General features: G+C 34.2%; 1 protein-coding gene across 4 annotated transcripts; it reads right to left on the reverse strand.

Annotated features, from left to right (window-relative positions):
- Window positions 1–278: 278 nt before the first annotated feature.
- On the reverse strand, window positions 279–7,533 carry LOC131042948 (uncharacterized). Of its 4 annotated transcripts, XR_009105342.2 has the most exons (3): window positions 7,002–7,504; window positions 3,971–6,710; window positions 304–943 (listed from the first exon to the last, which is right to left on the reverse strand). XR_009105342.2 is itself a non-coding variant. In XM_057976289.2 (2 exons), exon 2 carries the CDS (start codon window positions 6,513–6,515, stop codon window positions 4,062–4,064), a length of 2,454 nt encoding a protein of 817 aa, XP_057832272.2. In that variant the 5' UTR covers window positions 6,516–6,710; window positions 7,002–7,504; the 3' UTR covers window positions 3,484–4,061. The 4 variants fall into 4 exon arrangements, 2 of the variants coding, with proteins under 2 accessions (XP_057832272.2, XP_057832273.2); XR_009372789.1 differs by lacking the exon at window positions 3,971–6,710 and having other exon boundaries at window positions 279–943; window positions 7,002–7,533; XM_057976289.2 differs by lacking the exon at window positions 304–943 and having other exon boundaries at window positions 3,484–6,710.
- Between the last annotated feature and the right edge of the window lie 11,034 nt (window positions 7,534–18,567).

Consider the following 18,567-nt stretch of genomic DNA (forward strand, 5'->3'; position numbering starts at 1 on the left):
TCAATTTCCCCAAACACAATTGTGCTGTCACTTTAAAGTTTAAAGTGTGATAAAAGTGACTTCAAAAAATTAAAAATAATGGGGTCTTGAACTAATTAACTTCCACACAAGTCATGGTATACGATAAACCACTCACTCCAATCGCACTATGGACAAGCACAACAAATATAGTGAAAGCGTTACAAGTAATCTACTTAGAAAAGGCTGCAATGCAAAATAACATCTCCATATATCAATCTTCGCAATGGAAATAATTTACAACTGTGCCTTTCTTCTTTTCAACACAAAGGAATTTAAAAAACAAATTTTCCTACTTTCCTTTCAAAATGTTTGATTTTTACTGCTGCACAATTCTTTTTTTAACAATTTCCCTCATAAGCAACAAAGCTTGTAAAACAAAGTTGTCAGAAAAATCTGTACCTCAACATTAGCAAACACAACTCCTGAAATTTCCCAGCCTTCACGACAGGGAAAATATATCACAATGTCCATGCACAAAACAAAGAATTTAAAAAGACGTTAAAACATATACAGCTTTCTCTTTGTTAGGTTTGTGTAGTAGTCATGACAGAATCACATTCAAAATGCACATGGCATTCTTCAGTTCAATGTACATGTCAAAAGATGCCCAAGGGAATTTATAACCATCCAAGACTTGTAAGAAAACAGCTGGAGACTAAAGTCTACAATTCGCTGACAAAGACTATACTCTCATCAAAGGCCTTTAAAACAACCCCAATCAGAGAGTTTTCGTGGCGATTGTCTTGTAGACAAAATTATCTCTTTGTATGGTACAGGATGTAACTTCTCCATATCTTCATACTGAACCCCATTGCCATGGGAATTTTGCCATGCTCTCAACTTGCCTAAGTGGATTTTCCACTTACAGGAACAGAGCCATTACATAATCCGATACCATGTTGAAAAATGGTTGAGAAGAATTCTGAAAAATATTAAAATATAAAGCACAGTCAATACTACCAAATCATAAACAGAATATTCAAATATTTGGGAGATACTAATCATTCAATCGGGATGCTATTACATTCATTACAATATGACTTTTATAAAGCCTTTTCACAAGATAATTACCCAAATCACCCCACAACTAATACAAAACTATCAATACCCAGTTAATAATTATTAATAATATCGAAGATAACTTTATTACAAAACGTTAAACTTAATTTAAAACAAAGAGAAAGAAAGCACGTTAAAATTTATTTCTTATAGTAAGGATATGAACCATCTATAATTATCTCACTATGTATGAATTCCCCATCACAAAGAGAAAAGAATTGGCACGTGTAACAGCAACATTAAACTGTTCAGGATTTGCTATGAACCCCAGGTTGTTTTTAATGACAAAATCATGATTCCTGTAACTAGACCAGACAGTTGATCTATTTCTAACATGTTTCCCATCACCTTGATATTGTTAACACTTCCGACCTTCAAATCAAACAAGCCATTTGTCATTTCCCCCTAAAGCTTCATTAACTTGGAAAACTTTTTGATGATAAGGTGTTATTACTCCAAATGTTTTTTCCAGTTAGTGAATTTATCTTGTCAGCTTTTATTTTCTTGAAAATCTCAACAACTTTAACCATTAGGGACTTATACCTTCCCTTTCATCACAAACCTCTATGCCAACAAAGACAACAGGAAAAGTTTAGCTTGGATGTTTAACCAGACAATATTTAATTTCTGTATACCATGAGTAGCCCAAGAAATCAATTCACTTGTATAAAAGAGTCAAAAAGGAAGCTTTGAAACTGCAGGTTCAGAGCAACAATTCCTCACAAGCTTTGTTACAAATTGTGCATTGTCTCCTTCAAGAGAATAAAGGTGAAGATTCGAAACGTGTTCCAAATAAGTTTTTCCCATTCCAAGTTTTTCAGCTATGGGAAAGAACAGTTGGACCCAACTGCTAAGGATCACCTGCAAGAATGACTCTTGTTTCTGCATTAACAGAATTAGCAATGGGCACCATTGTCTCTGTCTCGGTACCTTGACCAGATTCATCCAGGAAAATGTGCATGAAATGGCCTTGAGGTACTGCTTGGGCACAAAGATTAGCAGCACTGAATAGGTGTTATAATGACCTTGTGTCAATAGCTCTTCCACATGGAGGCAGCAAAATGTTGAATTTCTATAGGAACAATATAGTACAATATTGCATGGTACAACTTGATATGGATGAGAAAAACCATTCAACTAAAATATTTCTCTCTTCTGAATAGGTTCAAGCAATTTCTGCAGTATTAAATCAGATGCAACATTTTAAGGGGCACCTACAAGAATAGAGGCCTCTAAATTTCTTCAGGAGATTTGCAATATTGTCACTACCAATGTTGCTATCTAACCAGTTCCAGGCAGTCCAGGACAGGGTAGGGTGGCAATCCATAGCAATTTATTATTTGATGGGACCATTTCTGGTTATATTTTCTCCAGTCATTCTTGTGAAAGGTTTAGAAGGGCATGTACAAGAATAGAGGCCTATGAAGTTGTTCTGGGAATTTACAAAGTTGTCTCCACCAATGTTGCTGTTTCATTGGTACCAGGTGATCCATGGACAAGGTAGTAAAGCAATCCGTAGCAATTTATTTTTTGATGGGATTATTTTTGGTAACATTTTCAACAGCCATTCTTGTGAAAGGTTTAGAGGGAAAAAGAGCACTCTTGTCTAGTTTGGACGCTGCTTGAAGTAATTAGTGACAGCATCTGAAAATGACTCCATTAAAGTCACATCATACCAAAGATCCGAAACATGATTCTTATGGAATGGATCACAAAATTAAGAAGGCAAATAAACAAAGAAGATGTAAATGTACACAAAAACAGCAAAAGAATTGATGTAAAATTGAAAAACACACCATTGCATGTCAATCAGAAAAATTAACATAAACTTGAAACATGCACTATTACACGAAAAATCACCATGGTTTGTTTGACATGAGCAAAACAAACGTGGTGAATACTGCCCCTTGCCCCAGAAGATCTCACATATATTTGATCTCTTTGTACAAGTGAAGGGTCCAGCTCTGATGATCCAAGGACCTTCAGGACCAAATATTGGCCACTACTGGTCACTACTGTGCATGTCATATGCATTCGTATCGGCCTACTTAAAACAATATTGACAACTGGAAACAAGAATGCTTGGAAAAAACCTAGCATGATTCTCTAACGATATTTGATATCATTTACTTGCATTTGTAGCTCTTAAAAGTGTACTGTATTATTAAATTGGAGATATATTTGGAATATGGTTTTTATGGATAGAGAGTTGGAATAAATTTTTATGGATATACCTTCCTCAAAAAGCTTTGGCAACTTTTTTATATCAATTTTTTTCCTTAATATGATGAATATTAAGTTTCTTTTGAATAATTGGCAGAGAATATTCTAAAACTGCATGAATTTCTCTTCTGCAAACTAGAATAAAGCTCCCCTGCGGCTAGTTGTCTAGAAACATCATCCTTGGCAAGTAAAGTAACATGCTGCATGATTTTCTGATCTTGGAAATCAAAGGGAATGGACGACCCTTGGAGTCCAATATGTTTTGCCATACATGAAATATAAATTACAAGATCATATTTTTGTTCAATCAGTATGAGCATGCTATACAGATGCTATCATAGATTACATGCTGACTTCAAAAAAAACTTTACAAAATGAGTAAAATTTGTCCTCAAATTCTATAAATTTGAAAGGTAGTCTTGCATGAGAAAGTACGGATTTTCTTTGTCTTAAATAGACAAGTCTTAACAACAAACAATTTTCCAGAATTCTTTCCCTTGTAACTTGTAAGTAATTGTGATAGCGTTTGTTTGTTCTCCATCCAGCTTTATCAACCGTGGTCTACCATTCTCAAGAGGAATTGATCAGAACACACTAACATCTCATTCTTCAAAGTATCCAGACACAAAAATTTTATTTTCTGCATGTTTCAAAATATCAATCTCACCTCCAAGACAACCATGCCCTCCATTACCATATCTCCAGTTAATTTTGCACTTTCAAAACTCTCTCTGCCATGATGGATCCCTACGGTAGTCTTAAGTCCCTTTAGGTAGATATCTTCTGTAATTGTCTCGGTTCCCCTTCTGCAAAGGCTGGACTTCTTTCTTGTCACCATGTTGTTCCAGTTCCTTACTGCACATTTCAACGCTACCATGCAATGATCCTCTAGCAGCTGTTTGCCTGTCCATCAAGACACTTTCATATATTTGGCCACTTTTACATCTCTGTCCCTTAAATACTCTCAAATTCTCAGTTTCTTTATTTTTATCTAAAGACCTGTCTTCAATAACTAAGTTCTCTGTTTGTCTCATTTGATTGCTATCTAAAGTTGTATTTCCTATTCCTGTATAGTCTTTATTTCTTTGAAGTTTATTATAAATTCTGTGTGTGTTTTGTTTTGGAATGCAAATCTTCAATCCACAGTCCTTCCTGGTCTCAGATTCTTTTGAGCTTTGTAGTTGCTTTAATGCAACATATCGTGAGGGAAGAGAACCTTGAATTTTCCCGTTTAAGTTTGGACTAAATATATGTGATACAGAAACAACCTCCTCTCCAAGATCTTCAGACTCGAAATATTGATTTTCTACATGACTCGGATCATCTTCCCCTTTCATATCAGTCCCAGTTCCAAGAAAACCATTATTTCCATTTCCATTTCCTCCTATTTCTTTTGTAAATTCAAAACAATCTCTGCCTTGAATAACCCTTGAAATAGTCCCTGCTGAAGTAGAGGCCTCTTTAGGTAGAATATTTTGGTTCCTCTGCTGAGACGCCTCAATATTCTTCCTTCGAACATGTTGCTCTTGTTTCCTACTTACTTCGATACTATCATGTGATGATGCTTTAACATTCATTCTGAAAGTTCCAAATTTTTTGCTATTCTTACCTAAAAGTTCTTTAGATGCTTCTAAATTTCTAGTTTCTCTTTGTTCATCTTTGTTTGAGGCTACATGTTCAATTCTTGAACCCCCTGTTTGGATTTCATCATTCTTATCTAAAGCTTCATCTCCAATGCATGTGTCCCCATTCCCTTTTTGTTCATTTTTATCTGAGGAACTCTCCTTATCTCTTAAGGACTTGTTAAAAATTGTGCAAGTATCTTGATTTGAAATATAAATCTTTGATCCACGCTCCTTCCTTCTTTCATATTCTTTTGAAAGCTGCAATTGCTTTAATGGAACATATCCTAGAGAAGGTGAATCTTGAATTTTCACACTTTGGTTTTGATAAAATGTATTGCATACAAAATTACCCTTTTCTCCAAGTTCTTTCGCAACTTCACCTTGAACCTTCACATTTTGCAAATCATTCTCCCCTTCTCCATTATTTCCCATCACAAGAAAACCAAGCCTTCCAGTTCCAGGGCCTCCAACTTCTTTTGAATTCTCAAAACTCTCTCTACCTTGATTGGATCTTTCAGCATTTCCTTTTGAAGCAGAAGTTCCTCTAAGAGGAGGAGCATCTGACCTACGGTAAGTGTGCAAATCATTTGAAATCCCTCTTGATGCCTCTGGAGACGTCTTTACACTCCATTTCCGTACCTGGTCTACGATAGCCCCATTAAATTTATGCTCGCCATATACTTCCCGTCGAGAGGAAGCCTCCCTCTTGATTGCTCTCGGATTCCCAATTTCTCCTTCTTGTTGGGACATCTCTCCTGACGCTCTGGGAATATCAGACACTGATTTGGCGTGGCTGGACTCTCCCGACTCTTCAGTCCTGTTAGTGGAGGATGTGCCATGTATTTTTAAGAGAGGCTCACTTGGAAGCTTTGTCTTGCTGATATACACCAAGTCCTGCTTGCAAACACGAAATGCTTTCCTGTTCCCCTCATATTCCTTTTTCCTATCCCTACTATAAACACTGCCATGCAATGATTCCTTGAAATTACTTCTCCCGTCGTTATTGTTTTTGCCACTTTTACCTATCTGCTCTTTACATGCTCCTGAGTTCCCACTCTGGTTGTCTTGACTTTTATCTGGAACACCCTCTTGAATTCTTGTTTGTTTCACTTCCTTTTTATCTAGATTCCCATCTCCAATACCCATATCCACATTCAATTTCACTCCTTTTTCATCTGTACCCGTATCTTTATTTGTTTGGGATTCGCTAAAAACTGTCGGTGTGTGTGTCATCTCTGACCCAGATTCCTTGCTGGTTTCAGCTTCTCTTAAACATTTCAACTGCCTTAACGAAACATACCCCACAGGAAGAGGATCACGGATTTTCACACTTGGACTTGACAATTCAATCAACTTGTCCTCAGCTCCAGAGAACCAGCTTGTAGATGGCCCCCCTCCTAACATATTCTTCGTGCTGCCAGAACCCACTTTCTTCCCTTTTGCAGAATACTCATTCCCATACCCTTGGTTTATGTTAGCCATTGATGTACCCATTTCATCATTAAGCTTGTCACTGCTAGCCATGAAATGTTTCCTAATAAAACGATGTTCTTCTGGCACCATGTTCCTTCTCGGTCTGTAGTGCATCTTTATTGATTAATAAGACAACACCGCCCACCAACTTCTTCAAAACCCTCTATTATTTAAAAAGAAAAACATGTATTCACAATAGTAGTGCCATTATGCACAATCAAATATGCACAGGTCCATTATGTAGCTAATATCGTCTAAGGTGAAGCGTTATAAAAGTTGCGTACATTATACCCCATACACTAACAAGTCCTGATGCAAATGTAAAAATAAAATAGTTCAGTAGCATACCATAGGCTTCTGAGAAACTAGAAATTCTTGCAGACAATAATGCACTTGTAAATTGTTCGATTAAAATGCATTATTAAGGCAGGTTGCAACAATACATCTCCAGAACCAGAATAAGAAATTCAAAAAGAAAAAATTATAGAGGCCCATTATCATTACACTAAAGAAAAACTAAAGTTCCTACCACTTACTTCAGTAATTCATTCAAATACACACGAAGAAGCTTACAAATTGAGATTACAGAGAGCGGAATACCTTCAATTTCACAGCTCCACCTGTGGAGATTATTCAGAGAAATCCTTGAAACGTTGCCATTTTAGGTACATTTTGGGCAATTCTGTGTGTGACCAATCCAAAATGTCAAAATAGAAAACCTGTATTGCACGCAAAACAAGCGTGAATCCCCAACTTCTGGCAGACGTGTCTATTCATCGCATAATTTTGTACTGTGGGAATCGTTGCAAACTGACTCCAACTTAATATGTCAATTTTGAAATAGTACAAATATTATGGGAGATACTTTACTCGCTATACATGAAATCATATGTCGCACTGTGTGAAATATTCTTACCAGATTTCAAATGCAAATGTAATGCACGGAAGTTATTAAGAGTATATCAGTGAGAAGTGGGTAGACGATACGCCTGCCAGGAATATATAAATGCTTCTAGTAGGATAAAATTTCAAACTAGTTTTTAGGGAAAGGAGTGGAATACTTAGTTTGCATGCGGAATACTTGCCGGAATTTAGAGTAGTTTGTATGAAGAGTTTAGTAAGGTAAGGTAGTTTAAAGTTCGAGCAATCTCTGTATGGATAAATGGGGAGAGTGTAGGCGTAAATGTTACATAAATATGTTTTTAGCATAAATAAATTAATATAGTATTAATCTTTAGGTTAAGTAGTATTGCAATGAGTTTTCATTTTTACATACAAAGATGTCTAGTTATTAAAAATTTTAATTTGAACCAATTACAAACAAGGTTTTATTTTTGTTTTTAAAAATATTTTTATTTTCTAAAGTTACTTGTTTTTAAGTTTACATATTATAAAAATTATTTTTTTTATCCTGATTGACCAATACAACTTTTGTTGTTATAAGCGGATTGTTCGGTATTCTAAAACAAATAATGTTCATGAGTCCAAATTATTTTTTATGGCTGCTTTGAAACAAATAACACCTTTTTAATTATTAGTATATTTTAATAATATTATTTATTATTAAATAATATAATCAAAATTAAAACCTCTTATGTAACTTTTTAAAATAAAATGAATAGGATTTACATTTTAGTTTTTACAATATTAATAAATATAATATTAATTAATATTTTCAAGAAAATAATTGATCTCTTTAAGTAGATAATTGTTTTTAAAATAAAATAAATAGAGTAGAAAATTTAATTTTTAGAATCATTTAAACAATAGTATTGAATTAATGAATTTAATAATAAATTAAACAAATAATATTAATATCTAGTGATAAATATAAATTTATATATAAAATATAAGATCTCAACTGAAAAAATATTTATATCATTTTATAAAATAAATTGAATAATATTTTTTATTATTAAATATTATTTACTTAAAAATATTAAAAATCATCTACTACACTATTTACTTGAGATGGAACTATAAAAAAATAAAAAGGAAAATGAAGAAGATTGAACTAAAAAAAATCAAACCTATTTTTACCTACTGTCACAAATTCAATGGAACGTTTTTTTTAATGTTTTTACAGGCAACCGTACTATTAAATTTTTTTGTGAAGGATTTTTAAACTTTTATGACTTTACCCAGATCATTAGCCACTATGTGGCACTTGTTAGTACTTGTTTTAGGTTAAGTAATATTGCAATGAGTTTTCATTTTTACATTAACTAATTAGGGGAAGAGTATCAATAGTTGAAATAGTTCCAATAACCGTCATCTCTTAATATCATGTTGATCTTCCAAAACATAAAAAAAAATTATCAATACATAAATAAAAAAATATCAGTAAATATTTATTTTAACACCAATACATGTTCACAAATGAATTAGTGGTTGAAAACAAAAAAGTAAAAAAAATAAACAACTAGTGGTACATTTCCTATTTTAATACAAAACAACTTGCACAAATAATAAACATTTTTATTTTTTTTTAAACTTAATGTTTACATTTGCCACTTTATGCAAGTGGCTTAAAAGTACAAATGTACTCCAATTACAATTACATATGCACAGTTATTGGTACATTACATGACATAAAAACAATTAATTTTAGACTTCTTAAACACTCAAGTGTACATCCTTTTGGTACCTGCATTTGCAACTTGTGTAAGGCTCCCCAATATCCAAGAATTTGCATAAAATCAAATTAAAAAAATCAAGTCAAATTAAAAAAACCAAGTTTCATTCAAAGCATTCAAAGCATGGAAGAAAATTGAACAATTCAAAGCAATGGATGACTCCATATTTAATATGACATGACCAACTATTTCCCACAAAAATTCAAATTTGAAAATAGCTAGCTACCACAATCGAATGCATTGCACATTCGTATTATAAGACAGAATTTTTGGTGTCACTTTCACTACAATCCAATTCATTGCATATTCCTAAGCTCTGCAAATACCCTCTACACATTCTTTACTCAAGGGCGCACATTCAGGTCAGTACACACAGAATAACTAAATTCCTTCTGCAATCAACGCTAAATGCTATAAATCTTTCAATTGAAATTATATTGTTTTCAATAAACCAACATTCCTTTCAATATAGTCACTGTAAATAATATTAACAGTCATATCGAATGTCCAATGATGGTTTACCTCCTTCGTAGTTGCATTATGCTTTATCTATTGATGATTTCTTTGTATGTGGTTTATAGTTTCATTTCAATGCTCTCTTACAGTTTAATAATGCCGAAATTCTCATAGAGAATGGCAAAACAATTGAATATCTCTTCATTTTCTTCGAAACCCCTTCATTATTTATCATTTCATTTTATGGGTGCGCTGTTAAATGATGTCTCTCTATTTATAATGTCAAAATCATTACAGAGAATGCAAAAAAAAATAATTATTGTTCATAATTATTCAAAACCCCTTCATTATTTATCATTACAATAATGTGTATGTCTGATAATATTGCTTACAGTGATTATGTACTGGCTATAAGGTTACACACACACACACACACACACACACACACACACACACACACACACACACACACACACACACACACACGGTCATGCAACTTTTATTATAAAGTTTAAAATGGGTGGTCAAAAAATATGTTAAACACCCATAAGAGCCTTCTCGCGAACACGTTATGGGCCCACGTTGCACAAACTCTCGCTATCTTTTTTGCCCTAAAAACTTAGGGAAATGAAGATTTTTTGTGGCATTTTCATTGTTTTTTCTGCCTTCAATTTGTTAATATACTCACTGTAAATAATATTATCAGGCATACCATATATTACTTCGAATAAATTTCATATGAGAAATACAACATCATTAACCATTTACTCATTTGATAAATGAATTTATATCTTAATACTATATCAACAATAACCACTTTTTAATCACATCACAGTTGCATCTTCCACTCATGCATCTTGTGCTTCTAGTTTATCTCCTTGTTATATAATGTTTCAAGTTTTGTACCTGTGTGTGTGTGTGTGCGTGTGTACACAACACCATTTTTTTTGTTGAAACATGTTCAATGATGTAATTGTTCACTATCTACTAGAATACCAACAATATCCCATTTTCAATCACATCACAGTTACATATTGAACTCCTGCATGGCTTTTTCAAGTTCTCTGGCTATATGTTTATTATTTATATTATCATGCATACAGAAATAGAGACATTGTACCATTTTATTTTGTTCAAAGATGTTCAATGATGAGTTACAGAAATATATTTATTTTTCATCATTTATCTCAATGGCATTGAGGGTTTCATTTCAATGATCTGTCTCTGTATATATATTTATATAGGCACACACAGTTGAATTTTATCATTGGTACCTTATCGTTGTAGGTTCACTAAACATAATGGCACAAGGTAGAATGAAAAACATGTGTGTTAGACGTCGAACAGTTAGAGTCACTCGTGGGGTGCACTTCCCTAATGAAGATAGTTTTGTCCAAAATGAAGACCCAGTGACTCCTGTTGTAGATGACCATTCACCTAACAATGCAACTGATGTGGAAACTACTATTGTACATGACCATCCTACTGCAAATTGTAATCTTATTCCAGAAACACCACAAGTACATGTGGCCTCAAAGGTTCCCAAACCAAAATGGAGCATATCTGACATGAAAGAAGAAATATCATGCATAGAAGACAAACACATGTCTCTTAGAGGCACATCAATCAAGTACGGTATCCCCATTGCCCCTTTGAGAGCATGGTTGATGGGAACCAACCACGACTGTGAGGGGTCCACGCACCATTTTATCAGCAGAGGAGGAGGATGAAGTTGTCCATTGGTGCAAAGACATGGCTGAAATTGGCCACGGTCTCCAAATCAGTCAACTTCAATCAACTGTTGCCCAAATTACAGAGGATAGTCCTAATCCATTCAAAAATGGGATGCCAGGGAGGTCATGGTGGGCAAGTTTTAGACGAAGGCACCCTAATTTGATGATGAGAACAGTAGAAGGGGTGGACTTCGATAGAGCTATTATGCTTCGACCTTCTATTGTTGCCTCTTTCTATGACAACTTGGAGGTAATGTACAACCTCAATCACTATGGTAGCAATCAGATTTGGAATTATGATGAGACTGGTGTACAAGCTGGGAGGAATTGTGGAATGAGAGTGATAGCCAAATTGGGCCAGAGGTGTGTACCGCACCTAATTTCGAAGAGTAGAGAGTGGATCACTATTTTGGCATGTGTTAGTGCATGTGGTTTCAGCATTCCTGGATTTTATTTGTTCAAATCTAAGAGGCATATCCAAAACTACATTGCAAACTACGAGCCAGGAGCATGCATGGTAGTCCAAGAACATGCATGGATGACAAAGGATCTATTCTTAAATTGGTTGGAACATTTTGCACGTTCAGTCCCTGATGGAGTTTCACCCTCACGTAGGGCCCTACTGATCTTCAACGGTCATGGCAGCCATGTAGCCTTCAAGACAATTAATGAAGCAAGACGGATAGGTATAGATTTGGTAACCCTTCTGGCTCATATAAGCCACAAACTGTAGCCACTTGATGTTTTTGTATTCTCACATTTCAAGAATTATTTCAAACAGCAGAGGAGTATATGGATGTCAAAGTTCCCACAAATTGAAATTGGAAGGGAAGAGTTGGCAACTCTTGCGAGCAAGGCCTTTGCCCAAGTATTGACACCAGCTAATATAATCAGTGGCTTCCGTAAGATAGGGATTTGGCCACTTAACCGATATGCATTACAGAATGATATGAGACCAAGTGAGGCATTTGAGGTTACACTTGATATACAACCAGTTGTTGGAACAGAACATGATGCCACTTCAAGGGATGAAGAACCAGATTATATGGCAGCGGAAGCTTGCTTGTGGTTGGTTGGTTTTAATGAGGAAGACATTCAAGATTTTGTAGAGCGCCATAGAGGTACACAAGCAACGGTTGAGGGTACAAGTTTGACACCACAAACTACCGAAGCAGGTCTGCCCCCACAAACCAGCTAGCCAAATGAGGGTTTCGAAAGTACATCAACAGACATATCTTTGCCAACACAAGTTGACATACCAGAGTGGACCCAAGAAGCAGCCAACTGTGATGATGTAACCCTTTCCATGCCAAGTCTGCCATAAATTGATCCAGCAAATGTGATATATTACTTCACCAATGCAGTCAACTAGGAGTAGCAAGATGGTGTTGATTGTGAAGACGAAGTTCACATAAGTGAAGACGAACTTGAGTTTGTGCCATGTATAAAAGAGGATGGGCAACAAGTGCCAAGGCAAATAAGCAGATTCTTAAGACTTTCAGTGCAGAGAATGGATCAATCTTCACATGGAGGTAGGAAAGGGATGCTACGTCTTAGTAGCCAATCACAGATCTTGACATCTGATGAGTACATTCAAAAGGAAAAAGATAAAGAGTCTAAAGGGAAAAGAGATGAGGAATTGGCAGAACAAAAGAAAGAATATATGAGATAGAGGAAGGCACAATGTGAAGCAGAAGCGATAGAAAAGGAGGCTATGAGGGTGGAAAAATAGGCCAAAAAATTGCAGGATTCCCAAGACAAGGGAAAGAAAGATGCAAAAGCAAAGCTTGAGAAGGAGAGGATGAAAGTTGAAAAGGTAGCCATGCATGCAAAGAGGACGAAAGATGTGGCCACAGTCGCAGAACTTCTACCCATCTGACACCCAATTCTCATGGAAATGGTGAACCTCTTGTCCCCAACCTTTGTAGCTATTAATACTATGCAAGTTGGGACTGCACCTGGATCCTCAAACACCATGCAACTTACTTTAGGTGTAAACCATACATTCCTTGCTCAAATAGCAAGTTGCTTACGAACCCCTCCCAGCCAAGAAAACAATGTTGTTGGGCCAAACCCTAGTGGGCCACAGTCTGTTGGAGTTGGATTTGTGACACCTCCTCCATTTAATACCCATATGGAGAATTGATCGAGTTTGTGATGAATTATATTTTGTGAGCCCTCCGAAGAGCAGATTTTTAGTTTCGATTTAACTGTGATGTGATTATAGAATGACATATTGCCATATTTTGTAATGTTTTCAGATATTCCAATGAATTAGTGGTGTTGTTATAAATCTTATATATTTATTTTTTGTGATGTGGTATTTCTCATATATCAGTTGAACTGATCTCATATATTTCTCACTATCAAAAAAGGCCACATAAGTGTTCAAATTGCTCACTAAAAAAGGCCATATCAATGGCATCTGATTATTCAGATGCCACTGATATGTCCTCTTTTGATAGTGAGAAATTTGAACACTTATAAGTATTCAAATTGCAGTCATCATATATAAATTGCAGTGTCTAATATGTCTACTAGGTCATTGCATCGAAATGATAAAAGGAAGTGTCCTATTTGTAAAAAGGCACCAGACAAAGAACTATTTTCTACTGCCTTACAAGATATCTTGTTAGCTGCCAAGTTTTCCTTGTTGGGAGTATCTAACAAAATATCTTTTAAGGCACTATAAAACAATTCTTTGTTTGATTTTTTTTTCTCAAATAGGGCACTTCATTTTGATCAATATGAAATAAGTGTGTTTCTTGCATTAATATGAACTGAGTGAGGAATTTAAACAAATTGAAACTCAAACAATTCATAAATTGAAACATAAACAATTCATAAATTGAAACATAAACAAATTAGAAATTACATTGTCTACTAGATCATTGTGAAAGTACAGGTCCAACAAAGAGAAGATTGAAACCTATGAACTAAGTGAGAAATTTAAACAAATTGAAACACAAACAATTGAGAAATTGAAACATAAGCAATTCACAAATTGAAACGTAAACAAATCAGAAATTGTATTGTCTACTAGATTATTGCCAAAGTAAAGTCATATCAACTTTACCTGAGAGGAATGCTTGTTGTCTTCGACATAGTGACTCCTAGATCATTGCCTGCCATAACAATCACAACAAAATGCAAAACAAACTAAAGTGCGTTAAGAAACACATTTAATAAGAAATGCATAACTACCTAAGATATCTACACAAATTAATATAAAATGTAAGCATTAAAGGCATAATCTTCAAAGAATTGAAGTGTGTTAATAAACGCATTTACTTTGATATGATGATCTTCCACAAGTATGGTTCTTCCCTCGATGCTCTAGCATGCCTGCAAAAAATAGTAATAATCGAGGGTAGCCTAACATTATAACAACAAATCATCCATACATTATTGAATGCAGAACAACTTTTTGACCGTCTTTAACATTTGACAACATGCATACAATCCTTACACATTCATACATACAAATTCAAATGCATAAGTACATACATATACATATCCACCTACATACATATGCACATGTACATAGAATTGCACATATACATGCATATGCACATGTACATAGAATTGCACATATACATATTGCAAACAAATAGTTACATAAGGAATGTGCAAAGGGAATTTGTAGAACTTATAAATACGAAATGAATTGGATTGTAATGAAAATGACATGGAAAATTTTGTCTTATAATATAATTTGAATGTGCAATGCATTCAATTGTGGTAGCTAGCTATTTTCAAATTTGAATTTTTGTGGGAAACAGTTGTTCATGTCATATTGAATATGTAGTCCTCCATTGCCTTGAATTGTTCAGTTCTTCTACACACACACACACATGTATATGTGTGTGTGTGGACAATAAACATATAGGCACATTAAATTGTAAGAGAGCATTGAAATGAAACTGTAAACCGCATGCAAAAAAATCGTCAATATACAAAGCATAATGCAGCTACGAAGGAGCATAAACCATCATTGGACATCCAATATGGTTGTTAATATTATTTACAGTGACTATAGTCAAATAAATCTTGGTTTATTGAAAATAGTATAATTTAAATTGAAAGATTTATAACATTCAACATTGATTGTAGAAGGAAATTTTTAGTTATTCAGTGTGTACCAATCTGAATGACCACCCTTGAATAAGGAAACAGTTGGTGATTACAGCAAGTTTTGTGGCTATATCGTTATTGTCCATATACATATAAAAATATATATAGACAATAATCATATAGCCAGAGAACTCGAAACATCCATCATTACAAAACATATTATGCTATTGTGTGTGTTTCTTCATGTGTGTGTGTGTGTGTGTGTGTGTGTGTGTACATAGATATGGACAATAGCCATATAGGCACAAAACTTGAAATTGTATATAACAAGGAGACAAACTAAAAGCATGAGATGCAGGAGTAAAATATGTAACTATGATGTGATTGAAAACTGGATATTGTTGATATTCTATTAGATAGTGAACAATTCCATCATTGAACATCTTTCAACAAAATAAAAATGCTATCGTGTGTTCGTGTATAAATATATATACAGAGACAGGTCGTTGAAATGAAACCCTCAATGTCATTGAGATAAATGATGAAAAATAAATCTATTTCTGTAACTCATCATTGAACATCTTTGAACAAAATAAAATGGTATTAAGATGCAGATTCATTTGTCAAATGATTAATGATTGAATGATGTTGTTGTATTTCTCATATGAAATTTATTAGAAGTAATATAGTGTATGCCTGATAATATTATTTACAGTGAGTATATTAATAAATTGAAGGCAGAGCAAACAATCAAAATGCCTCAAAAAATCTTCATTTCCCTAAGTTTTTAGGGCAAAAGGGATAGCGGGAGTTCGTGCCACGTGTATGTGATAAGGTTGTTATATGTCGACAATAACACACACACACACACAAATATATACATATATGTGTGTGTATATATGTAATGATAAATAATGAAGGGGTTTCGAATAATTATGAATAATAATCAATCTTTTTTGCATTCTCTGTAATGATTTTGGCATTATAAACAGAGAGGCGCCATTTAACAGCGCACCCATAAAATGAAATGATAAATAATGAATGGGTTTCAAATAATTATGAACAATAATCATGAATTTTTGCATTCACTGTAATGATTTTGATATTATAAACAAAGAGACACCATTTAACAGCGCACCCATTAACTGCATGTTGTTATATGTCGACAATCACAAATACGCGTGCACACGCACGCACACACACACACGTGTGTGTGTGTGTGTGTGTGTGTGTGTGTGTGTGTGTGTGTACATGTGTATATGTGTATATATGTATATATGTAATGATAAATAATGAACGTCGAATAATTATGAACAATAATCAATCTTTTTTGCATTCTCTGTAATGATTTTGGCATTATAAACAAAGAGACACCATTTAACAACGCACCCATAAAATGAAATGATAAATAATGAAGGGGTTTCGAACAATTATGAACAATAATCAATTTTTTTTTGCATTCACTGTATTGATTTTGGCATTATAAACAGAGAGACACCATTTAACAACGCACCCATTAACCGCATGTTGTTATGTGTCGACAATCACACACACACACACACACACACACACACACACACACACACACACACACACACACACACATACACATATGTGTATATATGTATATATGTAATGATAAATAATGAAGGGGTTTCGAATAATTATGAACAATAATCAATCTTTTTTTCATTCTCTGGAATGATTTTGGCATTATAAACAGAGAGACACCATTTAACAATGCGCCCATAAAATGAAATGATAAATAATGAAGGGGTTTCGAATAATTATGAACAATAATCAATTATTTTTGCATTCACTATAATGATTTCGGCATTATAAACAAAGAGACTCTATTTAACAGCGCACTCATAAAATGAAATGATAAATAATGAAAAAGGGTTTCAAACAATTATGAACAATAATCAAATTTTTTTCGCATTCAGTGTAATGATTTTAGCATTATAAACAGAGAGATGCCATTTAACGGCGCACCCATAAAAAGAAATGATAAATAATGAAGGGGTTTTGAACAATTTTGAACAATAATCAATTATTTATGCATTCATTGTAATAATTTCAACATTATAAACAAAGAGACTCTATTTAATAGCGCACCCATAAAATGAAATGATAAATAATGAAGGGGTTTCGAACAATTATGAACAATAATCATTTTTTTTCGCATTCACTGTAATGATTTCGGCGGTATAAACAGAGAGACCATTTAACAACGCAGCCATAAAAAGAAATGATAAATAATGAAGGGGTTTCGAACAATTATGAACAATAATCAATTTTTTTCGCATTCACTGTAATGATTTCAGCATTATAAACAGAGAGACACCATTTAACAGTGCACCCATAAAAAGAAATGATAAATAATGAAGGGGTTTCGAACAATTATGAACAATAATCAAATTTTTTCGAATTCACTGTAATGATTTCGGCATTATTAACAAAGAGACACCATTTAACAACGCACCCATAAAAAGAAATGATAAATAATGAAGGGGTCTCAAACAATTGTGAACAATAATCAATTTTTTTTGCATTCATTGTAATGATTAAAACAGTATAAACAAAGAGACACCATTTAACAGCGCACCCATAAAATGAAATGATAATGAAGGCGTTTCAAAGAAAATGAAGAGATAATCAATTGTTTTGTCATTCTCTGTGAGGATTTCGACATTATAAACAGAGAAACGCCATTTAACAGCGCAACCAAAAAATGAAATGAAAAATAATGAAGAGGTTTCGAAGTAAACGAAGAGATATTCAATTGTTTTGTCATTATGTGTTAGGATTTCGGCATTATTAAATTGTAACAGAGCATTGAAATGAAACCCTAAACCGCATACGAAAAAATCATCAATAGACAAAGCATAATGCAGCTGCGAAGGAGCAAAACCATCATTGGACATCCAATATGCAAGGAGGAAGAGTGTGACCGTTACTTGGGAGCACGCTGATGACATGGTTACAGAGGAGGCTGATGACATGGTTGCAGAGGAGGTTGCAGAGGAGGCCGACGAAGGAGAAACGACTGAAGAAAAAGATGTCATTTCCCTAAGTTTTTAGGGCAAAAAAGATAGCGACTGAAGAAAATGCGACAAAAAATCTTCGTTTTCCCAAGTTTTTAGGGCAAAAAAGATAGCAGGAGTTCGTGCCACGTGGGGCCATCATACCTATGTGGGAAGGGGGTTATGGGTGGTCAACATGTTTTTTGACCACCCATTTTAAACATTTTTATATTCTTCATAT

Source organism: Cryptomeria japonica, chromosome 5 (genome assembly GCF_030272615.1).
Source record: "Cryptomeria japonica chromosome 5, Sugi_1.0, whole genome shotgun sequence".
In the NCBI taxonomy this organism is placed as follows: domain Eukaryota; kingdom Viridiplantae; phylum Streptophyta; class Pinopsida; order Cupressales; family Cupressaceae; genus Cryptomeria; species Cryptomeria japonica.